Genomic DNA, 22,719 nt, shown 5'->3' on the forward strand with positions numbered 1-22,719 from the left:
ATTTATAAACCATTAATGCACCGACCTAATGCACCTTGTAATTACTGTGCGTGTCCTGTAAATGTACTGTGAAGAGAACTGCAGCAAACTGGCAGGGGGAAGGCCCCTAATCCTGTTAGTTTTATTTCCTATAAATATCCAATTCCATCACACACAAACTATTCGAAGGAAGCTGTGCCAACAGTTTAACATTTTTTTCCTCCTGTATTAAAACCAGCATTAATATGCAAGGACATACATAATTTAAGTCTTCTAGTACGTGTCTATATTCCACAACAAAAAAGAAAAGAAAATAAGAACAGGCCTTCTCCCAATTCAAAGGTGGTGAGGCTACAGTATCTCACTTTAGAAATCTAGCATTTCAACAGTGTCCAGTATTACAAATTGGAAACAATGTTTTTCCTCAACAACAACAAAAAAATGAGCGGACAGCCATTCATTGCAGGAGGTTAGGAGGGTGGTTAATGCCAGTGCGCTTAGCTGTACAGATACAACAAGGTGCAGTCACACCACCATTAGAATGGAGGAAATGATGCCCGGAGGCTGCTGCCCTGCCCTTCATTACACCAGATAAATAACAGGGAGGAATGCAGATGCTGTGGCCCCTGTGGCTAATTCGACCGAATAATGCTCATCCTTTTAAACCACTTTTGATCTTCACCATTGAACGCAATAACATTACGCCCCCAACATCGCTACCTCCTTTCCTCATACAACTAACATATATAGGAGTTCACTACCAATTACAATAGGATGTAACCACTCAGAGTTAGACAGATTCGAGTGTGATTATTATGAGGCAATCATATATTGCTCGGCGAACTGTGAATATTGTTGGTTGTGCAATAGGCTGTAAAGGTTAATGGTTAGATGAGGGCTTCAACCATATGGGGTAAAATTCATGTAGAGAAACTATATACCATACATATGAATATGTATATATGTCACTCCTGTGGGCTTTTCAGTTCAGGGAAAAATATCACGGTCAAACATGTCAAAAAGGTGTTTTCATTCTTAAACAGGTATGCATGTCTACCAATCTAAAGCCTACAAAAGCAGTACATAAAATATTAATAACCATAAAATGAAGATTCATAAACAACAGACAGATGTGCTATGTGTATTATGATAAAATTAACATTGTGACACAACCAGGACAAACTAAATCAAAATGAGACCTACTGTATAAAATGAAAGGTGATATAATGTAAAGAATGACTTCATGTTTGGTGACCATTTCCGAATGTCAATGTATTTATAAAGATGTTATGTAAGGGCTTATAGAGATAGATAACTCATAAACAGCACCCACTACCAGTTATTTTCATTAAATCAGATACAGAAAGCAACTGACGGCTCACAGCAACACGCGATTCTATGGAGAAATGCAGAGTGAACCCCTTGCAATACTTCCCATACAAGACTTCCTTCCTACGTGAGCTCTCAATCACGGTTGATGGCACCACAGTGACTGCCTATAATTCTGCCAAGAGCTTGGGGGTGGTCCTGGATGACCAACTGGACCTCAAGGAGCACATCAAGGCAACATCACGGTCCTGCAGATTCCTTCTGTACAACATCAGAAGGATTCGACCATACCTACCATTCAGCCACTACAGATGATTCAGAATGCCGCTGCCCGACTCATCTACAGCCTTCCCAAATTCTCCCACGTCACTCCTCTGCTGCGATCACTCCACTGGCTACCGGTCGCTGCCAGGATCCGGTTCAAAGCCCTGACCCTTGCCTACACTGCAGCCAACAGGACAGCCCCCATCTACTTGTAGGACATGATTCGATCCTAGGTGCCTGCTCGACCACTCCGCTCCGCAGCAGCAGGGCGCCTTGTACCCCCTCCCACCCGCCCAAAGGGATCACAGAGCTTCTCCACCCTAGCTCCCCAGTGGTGGAAAGAACTCCCCATCCCTCTTCGAACCTCCCCCTCACTACCCATCTTCCGCCATGGCCTGAAGACTCATCTCTTCAGACTATACCTGGACTAACTACCACCACGCTGTATATTTCACTCTAACCCCCCCCCCCCCCCCCCCCCCCCCCCCCCCCCCCCCCCCATTTTTCATGACACTTGTTTCATGTTGCCCCATCCCAGCACTTTTTGGTAATTTGTATTTGTCCTAATACTGTAGCTTATTCTTCTGCCTAGTTGGCTTTGCAGAGGTTAGGCCTGAATATTGTTCACTGTGTGAACTAAACTGTGTTCTTGGCTAGAAATAGCTGTACAAAATAAGTATTGTACCTTATCGAACCTGTGTTTAGTAGTTGTCTATGACCATGAAATGCACTTTTTGTACGCCGCTTTGGATAAAAGCGTCTGCCAAATAAATGTAATGTAAAACAATAAAAATGTAATGTAATGAACCAACCATTTTAGCAATGACGTTTTAGCGCATGGCTTAAATCAAATGTAGCTGAAACAAAAGCTGGCAATAAAAAAAAAATGCGACAGAGAAGCCAGTTTTCTTGTTTCGACATTCTGCAGCTGCATATTTGGAAATTCCCAAGCACAATTACAGGCAACTACTTATTTCCAACCCATTTACGAGTGCACTGATCCACAGCCCCATTCCTCCTGCCTAGCTCGATAACATGCATTTATACTATTCACTTACATTCAATATTTGATTTCATTTTCCAATATTTTGAGTCATTTCAAAGAAACACACTGGAAGAAAGCACTGAATCTTGAGAGGGTGAAGACAAGAAAGCAAGAAATGTTCTCTTACCCAGAAACACCATCCATGTGTTTGTGGAAAACGCCATTAGGACACAAGACACCGTCCTTAAGAAGGCGCTCATTTTGGCCAGCGTCATCTCCCCAAAGCATCTCAACAGCAATGGAAACAGCCCCATCAAGGCAAATCCCTGAGGAAAACATTAATGCAACATTAATATAACATTAGGACAACATTATGATAACATTAGTTAAAGCATCTCAATGGAAAAACAATTCTGTCACAACTCAATGGACTGATTTCAAATCTTATTTTTGTTTGCTTGTCAATAGCATATACAGTATGCAAACCAAGTTTCAAACAGATGTATATAACACACTTTGAAAGTGGAAAAATATATTTACATTAATTAAACAACAATAACACTAAAAAAGATTACCAACCATGGCAAAACATTAATCGTAAAACATACTTCAAATACACACACACATTTCTTTTTTTGTCTGTCCCATTTGTAAGTATTTATAAAAGGGTAATCAAGGGTAATGCTGCTGTTAATTAGTGGGCCAGCCACTATTAAAAATGTTGTTTTGTTGTATAACTTTCACTGTTATGATCACTATGGTCAACAGTAACTAATTAATGTAGTTACATAACTACATAGCGATGCCAGTATGTTGTTGGGATTCGGGGGATCAAAGAATCTGAAGTGCCCACTCAAGACATGCTGAGGAAATGATAGACGACAACTAGCAAATCAGATTGCTATTTAGTTTGTGCTATGAGATAAGAGATCCATGGGGATTCGGCCAAAATCCCAAGAGTTCCAGGTGGACAATCTTCAGGCAATTTTATGACGTACTCTAAAGAGTTCAGAACTGGTAGCAGGTACCAAAAAATGATCTGATTAGTCCAGTTGTCATGGAAGTCCCAGCCCTCCACGTAATCCTTTTACTACGTCCATATTTTTTGAGTCCATGTCAGTCTTGGCAGCAGAGCACCAATCATGGTTGTACCAGAGAAATTTGCGAGTGGACCGGGGGGGAAGATTGTGATCGGGGTCAGTGGTCAGTGGATGCCAGTGGTCCATATAGCTGCTACAGTGGCATTTAAGAGTCCGAGGGTGCGGAGCTCACACAAGCATCTTGATTGCGGTACACAAGTTGGATTATGGTTCCCAATCAACAAATGAACAGGTTTGCTTATCCTCTCTTCCATTTAATGAAATTATGAAAGACTCAGGACACAGTGACTCATTTCTCCTTCATTACTATGCACACTGGTTTGATTTAATAATCCTGAATGACCCCCCCTACCCAATTTGCTCAAGGAGACATAATTGGAATGCATAAACATTGTCCCGAAAAGGTCAGCATACTAAGTTTTAAGTTTAATGAACTCATTAAAGCCTGTGGTGTTTAATAATTCCTAGCGGACCCAACGCCACCCTAATTATGAGTCAGTCCAATCCCTAAGCCATTAAAAAACAATAATGGAACATGAATTCCAAGTGCAAAGGTCCTGATACATTCTTGTGTGCTTTAATATGTTACGTCAAAGTAATTCTGGCCATCCTGCATTTGTCTCCACTGTACAGTACTTGGAAGATTGTATTAAATATGTTCTCCATTCTGTAGCGTCACAAATTGTAAGACATCTCACAGAACTAGGGAGCTGGAGAAGGTCCATAGAGACCGTTCTGCTTTGTCTGAAACAGCATTTAAAATAAATACAAATTATCCTCAGATCAATCATATTTTGGTGATATGTGAAAAAGTAACACATTGCTTCAATGTGTTACTCCAATCATACGTTTTATTCCATGAGTAAACAGAAATTGCAAATAAATGTAATTTAAACACTACCAATATCGAGATAGAAGATATATTATTGGATATATTTTCCCTTGTTTTCCCCACAGCATCACATTTATGTCAAATTCAAGTAATAGCACCAGAACCTTCTTACTTGACCAGTGTTTTGTCAACACAAGTTTTTTCAGTGTGCGGCTTTGCAAGAAATATGCTCCTCACTCAGCAGGTAAATTGGGTGGTTTGCTGAGGAAACAGCCCAATTTTGTTACAAATAGACAGGATGTATGACATTTCAGTCCACCTGATGCTCAGACCATTTAAAAAATCATACAGAAAGGGCCACAAAAGATACATTCACAGTACCCATGACATATCAAATAATACGTATAGATCTCAATTTACACAATATTACTTTGTGCTGTATGTCACCTATGGGCCTTCATAGTTCCTCCTGTATTCCACGTGTGTAATTTTACTTTTGTCAGTAAATTATTACATTCAGCTAATTGATCATAGCCAGGCTTGATTGCAGCTAGTCCTGTTGAATCTAAATATCACTCATGCTGAACCTTACGATCAGAGTGAAGTAGTCACCACCACAGAGTCTCTACAAGCACACTATGCCATAATCAAAGGAAATTCCAGAAGAGATGATAAAAAAGTTGTTAAAATATATAATTCTGGAAATGGTTACAAAGCCATTTCTAAGGCCCTGGGATTCCATCAAACCACAGTGAGAGCCATCATCTCAAAATGGAGAACACTTGCAGTAGTGGCGAATCTTCCCAGGAGTGGCCAGCCTGCTAAAATTTCTCCAAGGGCGCAGAGACAACTTATACAAGAAGTCACAAAAGATACCACAAGAACAACCAAAGAACTACAGACCTGTCTAGCCTCGGCTAAGTTCAGTGTCCACGAGTACACAATAAGAAAGAGACTGGGCAAAATGGGATTCATGGGAGATTAGCAATGCTAAAATCACTGCTAACCAAAAGAAAGGCATAAGGCACTTCACAGCAAGAACATCATACCAGCAATCATACATGGTGGTGGTAATGTGATGGTGTGGGGATGCTTTGTTTCCTTGGGACCTGGATGACTTGCCATTACTGAAGGAGCCATGAATTCTGCTCTGTACCAGAAAATTTGTAATGAGAGTGTCTGGTCATCTGTCCTTGAGCTGAAGCTGAAGTATAATTGGAAAATGCAGCCAGACAATGAAAAGCAAGTCCACATCTGAATAGCTGAAAAGAAACAAAATTAATGTTTTGAAGTGGCCTAGTAAAACTGAAACCCAGTGGTGATGCTGAGGCAGGACCCGAAACGAGCAGTTCATGCAACCAGTTGTTATGGTTAAGGGAGCAATTACTTCTTCACATTGGCGACATGGGCATTTGATACATTTTTTCCATTAAATAAATGAAATAATGATTTTTTAAAATGTGTTTCGTGTTTACTGAGGTTCCCTTTGTCTTTTATTACATTTTGTCTAAAGACCTGAAACCATTCAGCATGACAAATATGCAATAATAGAGGAAATCAGGAAGGGGCATATACTTTTCACAGCACTGTATAAAAAGGAACAAAAGAACCCCACTGATTTCTCACATGCTCGTTTTGACAATCTCAGTCCAGCCTAAAATAACCCACATTGTGTGCTTGTACGGAGGGAAAAACACATCAATTTAAATGGGGTGAAGTAATGAAATCGTGTCAGCATGCTGGGAAGCTTGCGAGGGTACAAGCTCAACTTGTCTACATCACAGGAAAGGAAGAATGAGCTGAGGTTACAAAGAGTGCAAAAAAGTGCTGCCAATCGGCATCATTTAAGTACAAGAAGTTTTCTTTAACGTCTGAATGATATTTCTGAGTTGGTAACGTAAGACTTGTACAGAAAGACAAAACTGAACTACATTTTCAAACACTGACCGTGTCTGTAGGCTGTCATTTTAACATTTTAATTTGCCACACCTGATTTTACCAATTAGCAGCTCATCAATAGTTGTCCGATGAGGTGTGCTAGACTATAAAAGAGGATTCTTTTCCTCTCAGTAAAAACTTTGTTTTTCTTGGTCAACTGCACAGTGTTGGCTCTGGCATCAGCAAACATAAAAGCTTAAAGGCAGCATGGTGCATAGTTCACTGTGGGGAGTCATCACCCACCATACTGTGATCAGAAAAAAACTGTCTTCAGACAAAAAATGTTGCAATGATGGTAGTCTGAACTGGTTGGTGAAGGTAGTAAAACACATGTAGCAGAAGGATAAGGGTATTTTGTATCATATTAATCAAGAATATATTACAGATGTGCAATTAAACCCATTAGGCTTCTGTATTTATGCATGTGCACAGGTTCTGAATCCATGTCTTCCAATCAATAAACAGAACTTGCAACACTCCGCTTCAAAGCAAGCGAAGATGGATTTTTACATGTGAGCTTTTCAAAAATGAAAATGAAGCTGTCTGCCTAAATATCAGCTGCAGGAAATCCTTTTAAATTTTATTCCTATATAAATCAATATATTCAATGATAGGGTACCATTATTACTGAATGTACACAGTGAAGTTTACAGTGTTTGTGCACAGATTTTAATAAAAAAAGGGTGCTAAATCCAGTATACAAAAATATTTGAAAACAGAGCCACTGCAGATTGCCCTCCAACTGAGTTCAAAAGCACTGCTTGAACACAAGTACATTTTTAGAATATACAGGAATAACGGTTAGAATATCAATATATTAAACATGTACTGAATTTTTGGTTGAGTGGCATTTTGGAAAATGTTAATTACTTACAGGTTACAGGATTAAATAATGCTAATATCCAGCCTCCAGAAGGAATTCAATTTTTTGAGGGAATTTTCAGAGGTATTACCACTTTGTGAGCCAGCCCGTGCAATCACAGAAAAAATGTACGCAGAAGCAGCAAACAGCATGTTAGTATTCGATTGCCCCATTGCTGGAGGGAAACCAGTCACCATCTTAATGGGTGCACGTTATCCTGAAAATGAAGACAAGCATTGGACGGCACGACCGGCTGCTGCCAGGAACGTTCTTTGGATAAGGAATGGTTGCCGGCCTATTTCATGCTTGACAGGAGCCACTTTCGACCTGTTCTTTTTTCTTTTTTTCTTTCTTTAAGGCACAGAACCATCATTGCCTGGGCAAGTAGCATATTTAGACAGGCAGTCAGTCAAGGGGAAAGCCTTGCAGTCTGTCTCAGATGAGTACCTACATATGAAAAATGAATTATCGTCAGGAATAGTAAAATAAATAGCCCTAATGCTGAGAGATCAAATATATTAAATTCTGTGGATTATAGCCACAAAGATAAGAACAGCCACATAGAACACAATTTTTTCACTTTTTCAGCAAATTTACCATCGCAAATATATTTCAACATCTAATTGGTGGGGGAAAAAAATGGTTGCTCGGAAATTAACTGAAATTATTCTCAATTAAACGGAAACACATACAGATATATACACTATTGTAAGCACTCATTTAAGTCAATTTTTCACTCGCCAATACCAGTTAAACTATGATTCCCCAATTAATCACTAGGTACCTGGTAACCTCTCTACAGTTACCATGACTTATCATGGTGGTTGATCCAATTTAGGCTCAGACACATTCATTGCCAACTACAATGCTGCAGTAAAAACAGGGAGAAATATTTCATTTCTGATGGACAAAATGGGCAATTCCACTGACACGCATTGCCCAAGAAAAGCCTTGATCCTAGCTCTGAAGTAGATAATTCATCAGGACTCAGTATTATTTAAAACACAATGGCACATCACATGTAGTAAAAGACAGCTCAGCTAAATGGTGCAGTGACAGCAACTGTTTATGACTGATAGCGAAAGCTTGATTCAGTTGTCGGTCCCTGTGCAATTATAGGGCACGGAAAATGCACATTGTCGCACATTACCCCAAGTCTTTTCTCCGAAGTAATCATTACAGAATCAGCCTTTGTGTCTTTCATATAGGTTTACGTGACATCTCCTCAATGCCAATTCAGAAATTGCAGGCCTGGAGGACTTTTAGCGTTGTAGTAAATACTCATCTTTTTATTGCTTATATATCTATGCAAATTGAAGAATAAAAAAAAAGCTTATGGGCACAGTTGCAACAAAAATCATTTCTTTTTATTTCTGCCCAGATAGGGCCTGCTTGGAATTCAAATAAAGATTCTGTACTTTTTCGGACAGGGTTGTTTAAGGGCAAGTGTTTAAATTCAAAAACTTTCTGAAGCTTTAAAATGTCAAAATACAAAGCACACTGGCGGAATTTGCAAATGGAAGATGTCATCTAAGGTTTAAGCAAGTTTCATGAATTGTATAAAAAATGTTGATACTATTCTGCTACTGTACTGAGATAACTACAGCTTGGGGGATTGCATAATTGCACATATTACCAATTGCACAACATTTTGAAAATAAGTTGAGAATAATCAATGATATGATTTCCTGTACAGCTGAAATCCCCCTTGTTGGGCTTAAACTGCTGCAAACAAACAAAAAAAATGCTACACATTTAGATCATAGGCTCAGACAGAATGGATTATACTGACATTCCTTTGCTGAACCGGTACACTTACAAACAACAGCATCCGTGCAGAGTTGAACACACCATACATCTCTGTGGTGAACTCTCTTGGCGTGTACGTCAGATAGAGGAGTAAGACAGCCTGATCTCCTGGGGAAAGGAGGGCACATTGTTAGTTACTCTTGACTGCATCGCAGAAAAGACTGGATGGGTGACATTTAGGTTCTAATGTTAAAAATAATGTCCTTGCAAACAATGGCATTAAGTCCAAGCCATTCGATTAAAGGACTTGACCGGATGAGGTGAGAGTTGGTTCTGGTCAGGGCACAACCAAAATAGACTCAATACATGAAAGATGTATATTTCTTACCTTTTCTTCTTCTCCAAACCTTCATATTATATTACAAAATCACATTTACTGCATTTAATCTTAAAGGGATAATTCACTTTCTGGGCTTTTGATATTTTCAGTTTCTACATATGTAATGAATTATGGCGTTACCTTTATTCTCAAATCACAGCTGACCAGGAATGAATCTGAAAACTACTTACAACCACAAAAATTAAGGAAAGAATGAATAACTTATTATTATAAAATATAATATATAAAATATATAAAATACATCATCATATAAAAATGATGATGTATTAAACAACTTCATCTTCATTATACATCAAATAACAAATTTATTTTGCAATAAAAATTCCTTTCAGTTTAAAGAAAACTAAATTGCGTTTTTCTCCCATTCACCTTACAATTTACTATCTACTATAAGAGAAGGATTTTCAGAGCTGAACTTAAAATAAGCCCCCCCCCCCCCCCCCCCCATAAAATAGACACTGCCTCCTTGGTGTTTAACACATACCTTTTTTGTTTAATTTATTTACAACAGGAAAAAATACAAACAGACAGACACAACAGCAGCTACACACTGATTCTGCAGGTGGCTTATATAATTTAACAATTGTGACCTAGCCGCTCAACAATGCAGTAGGGACCAATCCCCCATGGGGCAAGTTTGGACGTACAACTTCTTAAAGCCTTGGACAGGGAATGGGTGACATGACGTCTGTCTGTTTCTTTCGTGCTCTTTCCAGATTTGACTCTACAAGCACTTGGGACATTTGGGACCTGTTGAGAGGGTTCAAGGGCTCAAACAAAAGGTCCTTTCAACGATCCTCTGAGAAGCAACACAGGTAGCGTAAAGCTAGTGGCTTCACTGACTGCTAAATTCAGGACGAAACGCAACTTTAATAAAAAAACAATCCCAGCTCCTATGGTACTCTCCAAGAAGCTATCACGATTTTAAGAGAGTGGTTAACTCTCTCAGACATGTAGTTTGGGGATGGCACGCTATTGTCAACTTATAAACAACTCCTCAACTATCACAGCTCTTTGTGAACTGATGCTTGGGGACAACCCATCACGTAAACATGTCCTTCTGAACACACTTGCTTGTGGAAGCAGTACCCAAAGGAATAAACTCTACCCGCTGACTATAGTAGTTTATCATGACTAGTAATTGGGCTTTTCCCTAGGAACTACGTGGCAGGGGACCCATGAAGACTGATACTTGCATTTTCCAAGGCTCAGTTACCTATGTCTGCTGTAGCTCACCAGCTGCTCTGTGAGACACAGGTCTGCATTTCTGAGGAGTAGCACAAAACTTTACATTCTCCGTTACATCCAGTCCATATTTTAGGCCAGTATGCTAGTTCACAAATCCTTTGCTGGTTTTATATGGTCTGAAATGACCACTCAAAGGACTATTGTGGCATGAAGGATAACTTGATGAAGCGATTGAGGTACACACCTGATACAGGTCACCACGGTGAGGGTGTCTGACCATTCCATGTGTCTCATCTTCCAGAATGAGAAAACCAGAGTCTGCTTCTGCAGCAGGATTGTCATTCGTCAGCAGCTCCTGATGCACTTTTGGATTTCTAGATCACTTAGCTGTGCTTACCAGATACAGTCTGCTCCATAAAGTCTCCAAATAACAGGCTTTAAAGGCAATGAAAAGCCTAGAATCAAGACTACTGTAGATACTGAAAGCTCACTTATACCTGTACTAAGGAAGCAATTGAACACACCCAAACATCATGGTGCCCTGAAATGAAGGAACTTTGTATGAAAAGTGTTTTAGTTTCTACATGGTGAAACCAAAGTTTATAAAAATACTTTTGAATAGAAGCTAAGAATGTGCACTTATACCACGTGTGAATTGTTTGATTACAAATATTAAATTGTGGAGTACACAACCAAATCAATAAAAAAATTATTTGTCCCAAACATTACAGAGCTTACTATATTGTCATCGTTCAGAGGAAAAGGAAGGAAATTATTATTGCATGTCTGGGAAGGAACTTACAATGCCAGAGAGGCCATAACAGTGGCCTGAGTGGTCCGTGCACCTGGTGCACTCTTTAGCTTACCCTTCAGATACTCGCTACAATCCAAAAAAAGTGACCAATGCAGTGAGTGGCTTGCTTTCAGAATCCATTTCCACCTGCCAATAACCAGTTAGAGTCCAAAGTGGTAGAGACAGCAGCACCTGCCAGGGATTCTAGTATCTCTGCTGTGGTGGGGAGAGGATGTTCATCCCACTCACTGTGTTCATTAACACAACAGAAGTTAAAGCAGAACCAGGACCCACCATATTTTTTGGGGGACAAAACAACAGTGTGAGCACAAGATGAATAAGAATGCACAATATCACCCTTCTGGAGCATCTCATCGATCTGAGCCTCAATCATCTTTCTCTTTTAAGTAACCACCACATCACTTTTTAAATTTAAGTTTGTGTCACAGCATAGATGTGCGGACTAACATGGCGGTGCAGACCTGGGGAATTATAAAAAAAGTTGGTGCAAGCCATCAGCCACCCTCCTTGTCAAGCCACCCTCTGCCACTGCATGATGGAGGACTGTCAAGTCACCACCTTCAGGGAAGCAAGTGATAGACAAATCCTCACTAAACAGAGGCAGACGTGGCAATGTGGATGGCATAGAGGCACACAAAAAAACACTTATATTCAGAAAACCCCAGCTTTCTCCAGGACACAAGACAGGCAGGGAGGGAAAGATCCTGGCCTTTTCATAACTAGTGAAGTAGTGCACCTGGTCCCAGACACTGACCTAGAGTCCATTCACACTCATAAAATACAAACCGAGTCCTTAAGGATACACTAGGCCATTAGCATACAGTACCGCAATAGGAACAGGCCAACTGCAGCCATGCATACTGAAGTCCAACACTACTTCCATTAGGGTTTTCTGGCCACTAACAAGATACATTGTATTCTGCTGTGTCGTAAAATTCCCAGTACCTCAATTTCTATTCCAGATTTGTGCACCTGGATAATCTAACCAAATCCTGCTGTGCTGGCACAGTGCAGGGAATTGTTTTGCAAAAAGGGTTTAGGGGCGCAGCTCATATTAATTGAGGAACATGTCAAAAGGCTTGTTAAAATGATCTGCTGGTTTCAGAGTAGAGAAATTTGAATACATAAAATGCACAATAAGACTGAACAGCTCAAAATGACTAAGAATTACTGGCTCAGCAGAAGCACAGTCAAAACAATGAACTCTGATGCACTATAAAAGAGCCCATGCTTTATTTCACCAGCACACAAATTCCTCAAGCCGTTATGGTTTCTGACCCCAACCAAGTCCGCACACCTGACTTGACAAAACCTCCTCTAGATTTGATTTTTGGATTTTATGAGAACTGTTGATTACAGATGATATGCAAAGGAAAACAGAACTACAATGGCATTGGAGGAGTTTAGTGACGGAGGCCAGAACAGCCTTCCAAATAGTCCAAGCAAAATAATAATAGTCCATTTCAACCACCATTTCTTTGATGCAGCCATTTCTTTGATGCAGAAAGATGCATCTCTTCATACGAGCAAGTTTACACCAAGCATCATCAAGCAATGACAGGGGATACAGTTTAAAAAAAATACGCTGATTAAATTCAGCTTTAAACCTCATATTTTAAACCTCCTAATTCCAGTTCATCCATTTTAATTTATTTCATTTCGTAACCTAAACCTGCTGCAAACCATTTAATTATTATAAATGGCCTTCCATTTATCTTTTTTCTGAATGTGATTTAACAATTTTGTTGTGTATGCTACTTGCCACAGATTAAAAAACCAACGATGCAGCACAAAACTATAAATTATGCTACAGCCACATGCCTGTGGTTTTAATAGCCACACTGAATGCAGTGGGGGACAGTGTGGGCACACTGCTGTCAATCATCTTCAAGTGGCAACTGATGCGTCAATGTACATGTGGAGGAATAATGTGATAATTGTCTAATATAAGCAATCCAAACAGTCTCTACTGATCTCAAGATAAGGGATGACTGAAATACAGGTAAGAAAACTGCTTTGGAAGAACTGATAAACCTGTGCATAGGAAATTGTTCTTACTAAAAATAATATGAAATATATTAAAGAAAATTTAGGTAATATACACATATACAACCTCTGGCGGCAAAACGTTGAGTTACTTGAAGCAGATATTCTTGCTGCTGACCATCAACTCCTGAAAATCCTTTCATCAGCCATTGTACGGCTGGCACAGCATCAAAAAATTATAGATTTATCTAAAATATCCAACATTGCACACAAAAATTGCCTGGGCCAATCAAACAAACATACACAAACTAAAAGATTTAAAAAAATTTTAAAAAAACCGAGAAAGTTAACTGTTCCTTAAACCTACCATTAAGTATTTTTGCTCATAACGAAGCTTATTCTTCAAGCAATTGTGAGCTAAATATACGGTTAAATGAAAAAGGATTGTATCAGATGAGTATTAATTAATCTGCAGTAAAGCGATGGAAAGAGGAAAGTGTGGAGAAAGAAGGGAACTGCTCATGATCCAAAACACCCCCCGCCGCCCCCCCACCTCTGCGAAATATGGCGGAGGGAGTGTTATGGCTTGGGCATGTATGAATACCACTGCAACTGGCTCAGCTGTCTTCATAGATGATGTGACATTCTGACGTGTACAGAAATATCTTTTCTTTTGTAATTCAAATTTTCATTGTTTACAATACAAAGCAGGTACATCACAGAAGAAATGTTCAGTTTCATGTGACAGTCATTCTTTACAAGGTAAAAAGAGGAAAAGAATGAAAACAGAAGACATGAAAAGTACATGGTCGGTATAGAGTTAAATAAAAGTTTCATATGGTGCCAGAAATGATCCCATGTCTTTTTCATTTTCCCCTCACCATTAATTCTTCCCAGCATATTTTCATTTGATGCGGTTTTGATCATTTCATCCATCCTCTCTTTCAAATCATGGGTTTTGGGACACTGCCAGTAGCGTAAAATCATCTTGGCAGCTGTAATAATGCCAACTTTTACAAGAGTAAACTCATTATTTGTTATATTGGGTACCTCTGTTCAATCCCCAAGAAGGAAAAGCCTTGGTTGTAGGGGTAGTGGGGACCCTAGCCAATTTCCCAAGACTTCAAGAATTTAGAATGGACAGACAAGAGAGCATTCCCACATCATATGCAAATATGTGCCCACTTCCTGATGACATTTCCAGCACACATCATTATTAGCTAGCCCTGCTTTGTAAACCCTACATGGTGGCCAGTAATATCCATGTAATATCTTATACTGAATGGATTTTCCTTTTGGCTTTCTACCTACATTTGACAGGATTCGCAGCCACTCATTATCATCATTATGCCATATTGTTTGGGATTATTACATGCATTGCCAAGTAGTCAATTAAATGTTCTATAAAACACAGATGCTTTATAGGCTTCACGTAGTGACTTTAAATATTCAGTCTGAGGATTATTGTCACTGACATCAAACAAATTCAATGCCTTATTTGTAAATATTTCCAGAAATTCCCCTTGCCTCCAAAATGGTATTTCTTCATTAAATCCAAACATGACATAAATAGCCAATTTTCATACAAGTCACTGACAGTATTCACCCCTTTGGATTGCCATTGTTTCCAATACACCATCCAAAAAACACCATTTCAGGATTATGCTGAAGTGTGGCATATGGTGGTTTGAAATGTGATATTTTGTAAGCTGTATGAATTTTGCTCCAGACATTCCTTGAGTGGGACACTAAAGGGTCTAAATTTAACAGTCTCCGTGAACGTTGTAAAATAATATCAATGGGATGATATGGTGATGCCAGACTCTGCTCTATGATTGCCCAGTCCAACCCAGGGTCAACCCTGCACTAATGTTCAGCCAATTTAGCCATTTAAAAACACAAGTTATATCTGAACAAGTCAGGTAGACTGAGGCCACCCCTATCTGTCGGGGAACACATCTTACTCATTTTAATTCTCGGCCTCTTCTTTTCCCAGAAAAAGACTTTAATGATTCCATCATATTGCTTAAAACCAGATCTGAAATATTCATAGAGAGCATCATAGAGATGTAATTAATCTGAAGAGCCACAACTATTTTTACAACATTCACTTTGCCCCAAAGGAACAGTCTCAGTGTCCCCCATTTATCTAAATTGTTTTTTAAAAATATCTTTTTCAACAAAGACTCATGTCTTGATTTAGCATCATTATTTCATCCAGATTTTGACTCAGTCTGACCCCCAAATACTCCATCCCAATTAGCCAAACTGGGTTACTGTGTGTGAATGACATAGTTTAGATATTGGCATAGCCTGAGATTTATTCCAATTGATTTTATGTCCAGATAAATTGGAATATGATGGTATTCATTAATGAGGGTAATGCATGATTTACTCCCATAATTTTGGGGTCTGCACTAATCAACTAATCATAGCCACTAAGGGTTCCAAAGCAACTACAAATAGTAATGGGGAGAGGGGGCACCCCTGAAGTATTCCCCTTGAGATGTTGAAAAATGAAGAAATTGTACCATTTGTCATTACTGCTGCATGAGGGTTTTTATATAAAATTATGATCCATGAATTAAAGCCAAGGCCAAACTCGAAGAATGATAGGGCGGTGGTCATAAAACTCCTCTCAACGCTGTCAAATGCCTTTTCGGCATCCAGGGAGATGGCAGCAATTGGAAGGTTATCCGATGAGTTCAGCCACATTAGAGGTAACACTCTTCTCATATTATTGGTTGAGGAACTGCCCTGAATGAAACCTACTTGATCAGTATGAATTATACTTAGCAATACTTTCTCTAGGTGTGAAGCTAATATTTTGGTTAGCATCTTACAGTCTACATTAACAAGGCTTATTGGTTTAAAATTTGAGGGATCTGTTGCATCTCTGTTTTTTTTAGGTATCAAGTATAACAGTGCCTCATTGAATGTATTAGGCAAGATTTAAATGCTTCTAAATAATCTTCAGTTAAAATAGAGGATATTATATCAATGCATTTCTTATAGTATTCAATTGGGAAGCCACCTGCCCCTGGTGATTTTCCCATTTTCATAGATGCTATGGCCTCCCTCATAAAAATGTATTCTTAATCTAAGCTCAGCTCTTTTATTATGGACTGCATTTATATAGCGCTTTACAATTGATGCCTCTCATTAACCAGAGCATTTAGGGGTTAGGTGTCTTGCTCAAGGACACTTCGACACACCCAGGGTGGGGCTCGAACCGGCAACCCTCCGACTGCCAGACAACCACTCTTACCTCCTGAGCTATGTCGCCCCACTATTATACATAAAATTTACGTTTGCAAATATCTTGATATAGGTCATCAGAGTAGTGTCTCGCCAAATCTTTTTAAATTATATGAATTTTGATTTCTAATTTCTTTATGTGGTCAATACTTTCCTTTTTTCTTTTAGGTGTTTGTGTTATCAATTTCCCTGTTATATATGCCGTGGATGCTTCCCACACTGATGCTCGCTTTACTGTAGTCCTTACAATAATTTCAAAAAAAGAGGTCAGATCCTCAGCCAACAAAGCACTGAATACTTGTTCTGACTGTGACTGTACCAATTTTGCAATCTACGATCCATTCAATAATGATACTAAAAAGAATTCAGTCCTAGAATACGATTTACGGCAGTGAGTGAAAAAATATGTATTCTCTTTCACATGGGTTCATCAGCCGTCATATGTCAACCAAATCTATGTCTTCAGTTAGCATGTGAATGGCAGCCCTATCCCTTGGCATTGATGAAATCTGAAATTCACTTTTATCAAGAGCAGCATTCATTACTTGACTGAAATCCCCTGACAAAATTATTTGTCCCTCCATTTCACCCAGGATTTTGTTTACCCCATTAATAAAGTCTGGATCTTCCTTATTGGGTGCGTATATGTTGCCCAATACCACTTTCACTCCCTTGATGAGGGCTTCGATACAGATAATCCTCCAAACATTTTCTTTGAATTCCCCGAGCATAACAAAACTCAACCTTTTATTGATAAAATCGTTACCCAATTCTGTTTATTTGTGAATGGTGAGTAAAATACATACCCAATCTCGTTTAAATTCAAAAGCATCGGTGTCTTTCACATGCGTTCCCTGTACAAATGTAACATTGGCCTGTTTATGTTTAAGGTATGATAAAATCTTTGATATTCCATGATATGGATTTAATGTAACTAACCATTTTCATGTCGTACACTACTTGCACAGTTGTGCATATCAAATATGAATGGCTGAATCCACTTAGAAAGTCAAATAATAGAATGTGCTGCTGTACCGTCTTTCGAGACTGAGTTGAAACAAATGAACATTTCAAACCTAAAAAATGCAAAGTGTAACATATTGTTGCTGAAGAGAAAGAAAAATGAGGGGAAAAAACACAAAAAATATGAAAAAAGTATCCAACAACAACAAAAAAAGAGAGTAGACAAACTAAACACTCTTGTTAGGGCTAACTATCCACCCACAAAGGAGTACAATTTTGGTCCGCAGGACGCCGTGCCAGATATCCAGCCTGCCTACCTTAGTTGTGTCAGGCAGCACAACTATCCATCCAACCCCCCCTCACCCACCATACTGGCACAATATGTGCCACTTTCGTTGCATTTTCTGTCACATTTTTGTCCCTTCAGTCTTAAACACCACAACGTTGTGCTTCTACACTGGCCATGAAAATCCTGCTCCTCCCTTTCCGTGCGAAGCGAATCGATGTTGGGTAGGCGAGCATGTATCTGAAGTTACTTCCCTGTAGCATTTTCCGAACCATGTCAAATGTTTTTCGTTTTTAGGCCAGTTCTCTAGACATGTGTGGAAAGAAGGAGAGTTTATACCCCTTCCACTCAGTTCCTCTCTTTTCTTTGGCCACCTGTAACACTTTCTCCCTCTCAGATGACAGCAGGAATCTGATCAGCACCAGCCTGGGCAATTGGTCCTTGTCTGTTCTGGGGGCAAGAGATCCAAATTCATGCCCAGTGCCTCGGACATGATCTCCTGCACACATTTTATCATTCCGCCTCCTTCCAAGCCCTCTTTTAGACCAATCCGTCTGACATTGTTCACCGGAATCTATTCTCAATATCCTCAACGCAATTCCACAGGGTTTCCAAACGCTTTTCCTTTCATTCGCCATCATTCGCCAGCTGAGTTGTGACGACTTCCACAGTGGAGAGGCGGCCCTCGACTTCTGCCAGTCTCTCGTGAAAAGTGTTGAGTTTTCTTCGTTCAATCTTGGTTTCTTTTATCGTTGATAGAACAGCAGCCACACCGTACAGAGTAGAGCTCATCTGACTGATTTTGGCGAACAGATTTTCCATATTCAAATCTTTGTCCATCTGCTTCAGTTGCGAAGTATCCTTTTCTGGCGGCGGACTCTGTTTTGTAGTCTTGCGGTCGGTATTTCGATGTGGCCGTCCTCATACTAAATCACAAACTTCACTGCAGGTATAATCAGTCATGTTTTCCGACCGGGGACACCAAGTTAGTCACAAAGGGCGGAGTAAATACGCTCGGATAAGTTCAATTTATTGGTGGGTTCTCTGAGCTCTGCTAGTGCACGGCCAATGAGCTGGAGTAATGACCCAAAACAACAAAAATTGTGTCTCTGTCCAAATACTTTTGCATTTAACTGTATATTTAAATGGTTTTAAATTAAGTTAAACATCAAATAAAGTCAAGGCAATGTTTTGTAACAGCAGCACTGTTAGTACTACCATTAGTATTTTTATAATTAATATGGCTGTCAGTGGTAGCATGTTAAATTGATGTTTCATCATCTTGTTTAGATATCCACCTATGGGGAATGACATCAGTCATGACTCCTCAGAAGCATCCAAATTGCACCAAGTCTGGCTCTGACAGACAGTAGCGCGTCCAATGCTACAGGAGGCACCGCCCTCCCGTAAGAGCATATGGGACGCTGCAGCGCTACTACTCATCAGTTGACATTCGCTTCTCGTGATCATCCAAACTGAGCTCACAGCCTCGAGCTTGCATCTCACAAGAACCTTATCACTTAACTGTCCGCAGGAGGACATATCCTCGGATCAGCCTCTGCCGGACGTGAAAGGTTCAAGAGTTGGGTCCGTGCTATAAAGCTTGCTAGCTTGCCGCCCTCACTCGCTAGCTCCCTTCAGTATCGGGCAGCCCACGCCTTCGATACACCTCCCTGCTCGCGCTAACGCCGAACAGGACTCCTAGCCAACCACGCTAGCCTGTTAGTGCTTAAAGCCAGCCGCCCACACTGCCTTTATTCGCTTAGCCAGCCTGCTAGCTCCCCGCTACATGGCTCTTTCTAAGCCCGTCTCTCTCGAATTCTCCGAAGAGCTACGGCCCCCGCAAGGCCCTCCGACCCTGAGCTGGGCTGACCAGTCCAACCCAGACATGTTGGGCCTTCCCCTCCCCCTCTCCGCTACCCCTATACTGGAGGGAGAGGCGCCTGAGTCGGAGCACAACGACGCGCCAGTTGCGTGTAATGACTCAGGTGAGGAGTACACCTTTCCTTCCACCCAGTTAGCACCGGCTCTAGGGACGGCTAACGCCCAATCCCACGCTGTGCTTCTGGAGGTGTGTGAGCGGGCAACCACCCGTCTCCACATCGAATGGCCAGCTCTCCAGCACCCCGCCGTTGAGGGGCGGAATGTTTACAACGAGAAATTCCTAGGCCCTCCCCCAGGCCCTCAGAAACAGCTTTTCCCAGTCCTTCCTGCCTGTGCTAAACACATGAGGCACCATTGGAAGGACTTCAAGCATGGCTTTTCTGGCCTAGAAGTCAAAGACTTGGACGCCCACGCCACGAGGGAACCCCCGGCTGTCGAACCTTCCATAGCTCGACACCTGAACCCCACGCAGGGAGGGCTTTTGGCGCCACCAAAGCCCACCCTACCGAATAAGATGGACCGCTTCACAGCCTCCATTCACCAGGCTTCCTACAGGTCCTCAGCCCTCGCTATTCGAGCCCTCAATGTCTCCTCTCTACTCTCGGTTTACCAAGCTGAGCTAATTGAGGAGATGGGGAAACAGCTCGAGAAGGGGAGCCCTTCCCCCTTACTGTAGCAAGAGATTGTCACTATTAAGACCTGGTTCTGTGCAATGCTCTCCAGTGTGTCCAGGCCTGTGGTCGCTCCATGGCCCTGGCTGTAGCTGGTGAGCGGGCCCTGTGGCTTAATCTCTCTGGTCTGTCCAACAGTGAGAAGGTGCATTGCCAGTGTTGGGGAGTAGTGAACTACTAGTAGTTTAACTACATTTTGCAGTAGCTTGCTGGTAGTTCAACTACATTCATATTTGCATAGTGATTCAAGTAGTTAAATTACATTTTTGCCATTTTTTGGTGTAGTTAACTACTACAATTTTCGTCCATAAAAGGAAATAAATCATTTTTAAATTTTATTCTCTACTGTAATTGGAGAAGCAATGGTAAGGTCAGCCTCTTTTCGGCCTAAAGTTTTGGCCTGACTCATGCAGGAGTGGTGCGATGATAAAAAGAAAGAGAATGAGGCCTTCAACTCTGCCTCCCCCGCAGAGCTACGCCTCAGCTGCTGCCTCCCACGCGGCCCCCACAGCCTCCGGCAGTGAACCGCTGTGCCCAACTGGGCCAGGGCAAAGCCAAGCCCCAGGGAAAAACCCTAGGCCAGCAGGGTAACCCCCCTCCCAGGCTTTAGGGTAACATGACCTTTGCTGCGGTTGCAGCGAAGAAACCATCACTCACCCCCGATGACCCCAAGTGGAAGCAGCCTGCCTGACCGGCTTCCCCGCTGGGAGGGCTAAGTCCATGTTCTGGGGCGAGCAGCCCTATGGACATATGTTTGTCTCCCCTCTCCAAGAAGAGGAGTCTTCAAGTTCAGTGGGACGGCCCCTCTCCCCCCGGGGGTTCCCACCCCTACGTTCGCTGTGGTCAGGGCACCAATTCCCGTGTCCCCCAGCCTCAGTCCCCCCTCTCAATGCCCTGAGAGAGAGACCCTGTTCTAGCCACACAGGTAGTGTTGCCCACATTCAGTGTGCAGAACAACACCAGGCCATTTCTAATGAAGGCTTCCGCCCTGAAAGGCTAAAAAATAAAAAACCGTGTGAAAAGATTCTCTTTAAATCACACAAGGCCTCCCCTGGTTTGGCCACTAGGTGGAGCGTTGACACCATTATTCGATTTGGCCTCACCCGGCCAAATTTCCCCCATGGTCCTCCACACCGGCAGGGGCACTCATGAGCCACATCGTAGCTCGGCAGGCTGCGTCAGCCCCAGAATGTGTCCTGAGCACAATAGCCAAAGGCTACAGACTCCAGTTCAGAGTGAAACCACTATGGTTCGAGAGTAAATGACTCTGTTGAAACGAAGAGAATACGGCCCATGTTTTAGAGGAGGAAATCTCTTCTCTCTTACACAAAGGGTTGATCCATGTGGTTCTGTGAGATTAAGCCCAACACGGCTTTTATTCTCGCTACTTCCTGGTTACAAAGAAGGACGGCTCCCTATGTCCGATCTTGGATCTCAGGGTGCTGAACAAACATTTGAGGCAATACAACTTCAAAATGTTAACGTACAGCACTCTTCTACGCTCAATACGTCAGAACGATTGGTTCACATCAATCGATCTGACAGATGCCTTTTTCCACGTAGGCATCTATCCCCCTCACACAAAATTTCTCCGCTTCGCCCACCGCGATTTTTACTACGAACACACAGTTCTACCCTTCCACCTCTCCCTAAGCCCACGGGTGTTCCGTCTTTGTGTAGAGGCGGGTCTGGCTCCGTTGAGATAAACAGGAGTCAGAATTCTGACTTATATCAACGATTGGTTCATCATCGCTAATTCGAAAGTCAGAGTTGTGCAGGACACACAGCTAGTTCTGACACATCTGTCGTCTCTTGGTTTCAGAGTGAACCTCCCCAAGAGCAATCGCTCTCCATCCCAGAATGTAACGTTCTTGGGATTGGACCTAAACTCTATGTCGATGCGAGCTCTGCTAACAGCAGACCACATCTTATCACTCAGAGTCTGTCTCTCTCAGTTCAAACCGGGCTCGAGAGTACAGTATCGCACATACCTCAGGCTGCAAGGCTGCTTCACCCTCTCAGGTCCTCCCGCTGGGGCTATTAAGAATTAGGGGCTTTCTGAGGTGGATTTCATCCCTCCACCTCAGCCCCGTGGGCGATCTCCATCGACGCCTCTCGGTGACACGCGAGTGCTACCAAACTCTGCGTCACTGGAAAAGCACAAACTTTTACACTCAGGGAACCCCTCTCGGAATCGTTCTCATGAGGAAAGTCGTGACAACAGACACGTT

General features: G+C 41.5%; 1 protein-coding gene across 7 annotated transcripts in view; it reads right to left on the bottom strand.

Moving 5' to 3' along the window:
• The window catches only part of zgc:174356 (uncharacterized protein LOC100137120 homolog), a 48,297-nt gene that overhangs the window by 20,448 nt on the left and 5,130 nt on the right, over positions 1–22,719 (bottom strand). For all 7 annotated transcript variants that reach the window (XM_035383588.1, XM_035383571.1, XM_035383615.1 and 4 more), the window contains 2 exons: positions 9,109–9,206; positions 2,745–2,883 (listed from right to left, as the gene is read on the bottom strand). In XM_035383588.1, the coding sequence (XP_035239479.1) occupies positions 2,745–2,883; positions 9,109–9,206 (237 nt within the window). The remainder of the gene's footprint in view (positions 1–2,744; positions 2,884–9,108; positions 9,207–22,719) is intronic.

The sequence above is a fragment of the Anguilla anguilla genome, chromosome 1, assembly GCF_013347855.1.
Source record: "Anguilla anguilla isolate fAngAng1 chromosome 1, fAngAng1.pri, whole genome shotgun sequence".
NCBI classification, from domain to species: domain Eukaryota; kingdom Metazoa; phylum Chordata; class Actinopteri; order Anguilliformes; family Anguillidae; genus Anguilla; species Anguilla anguilla.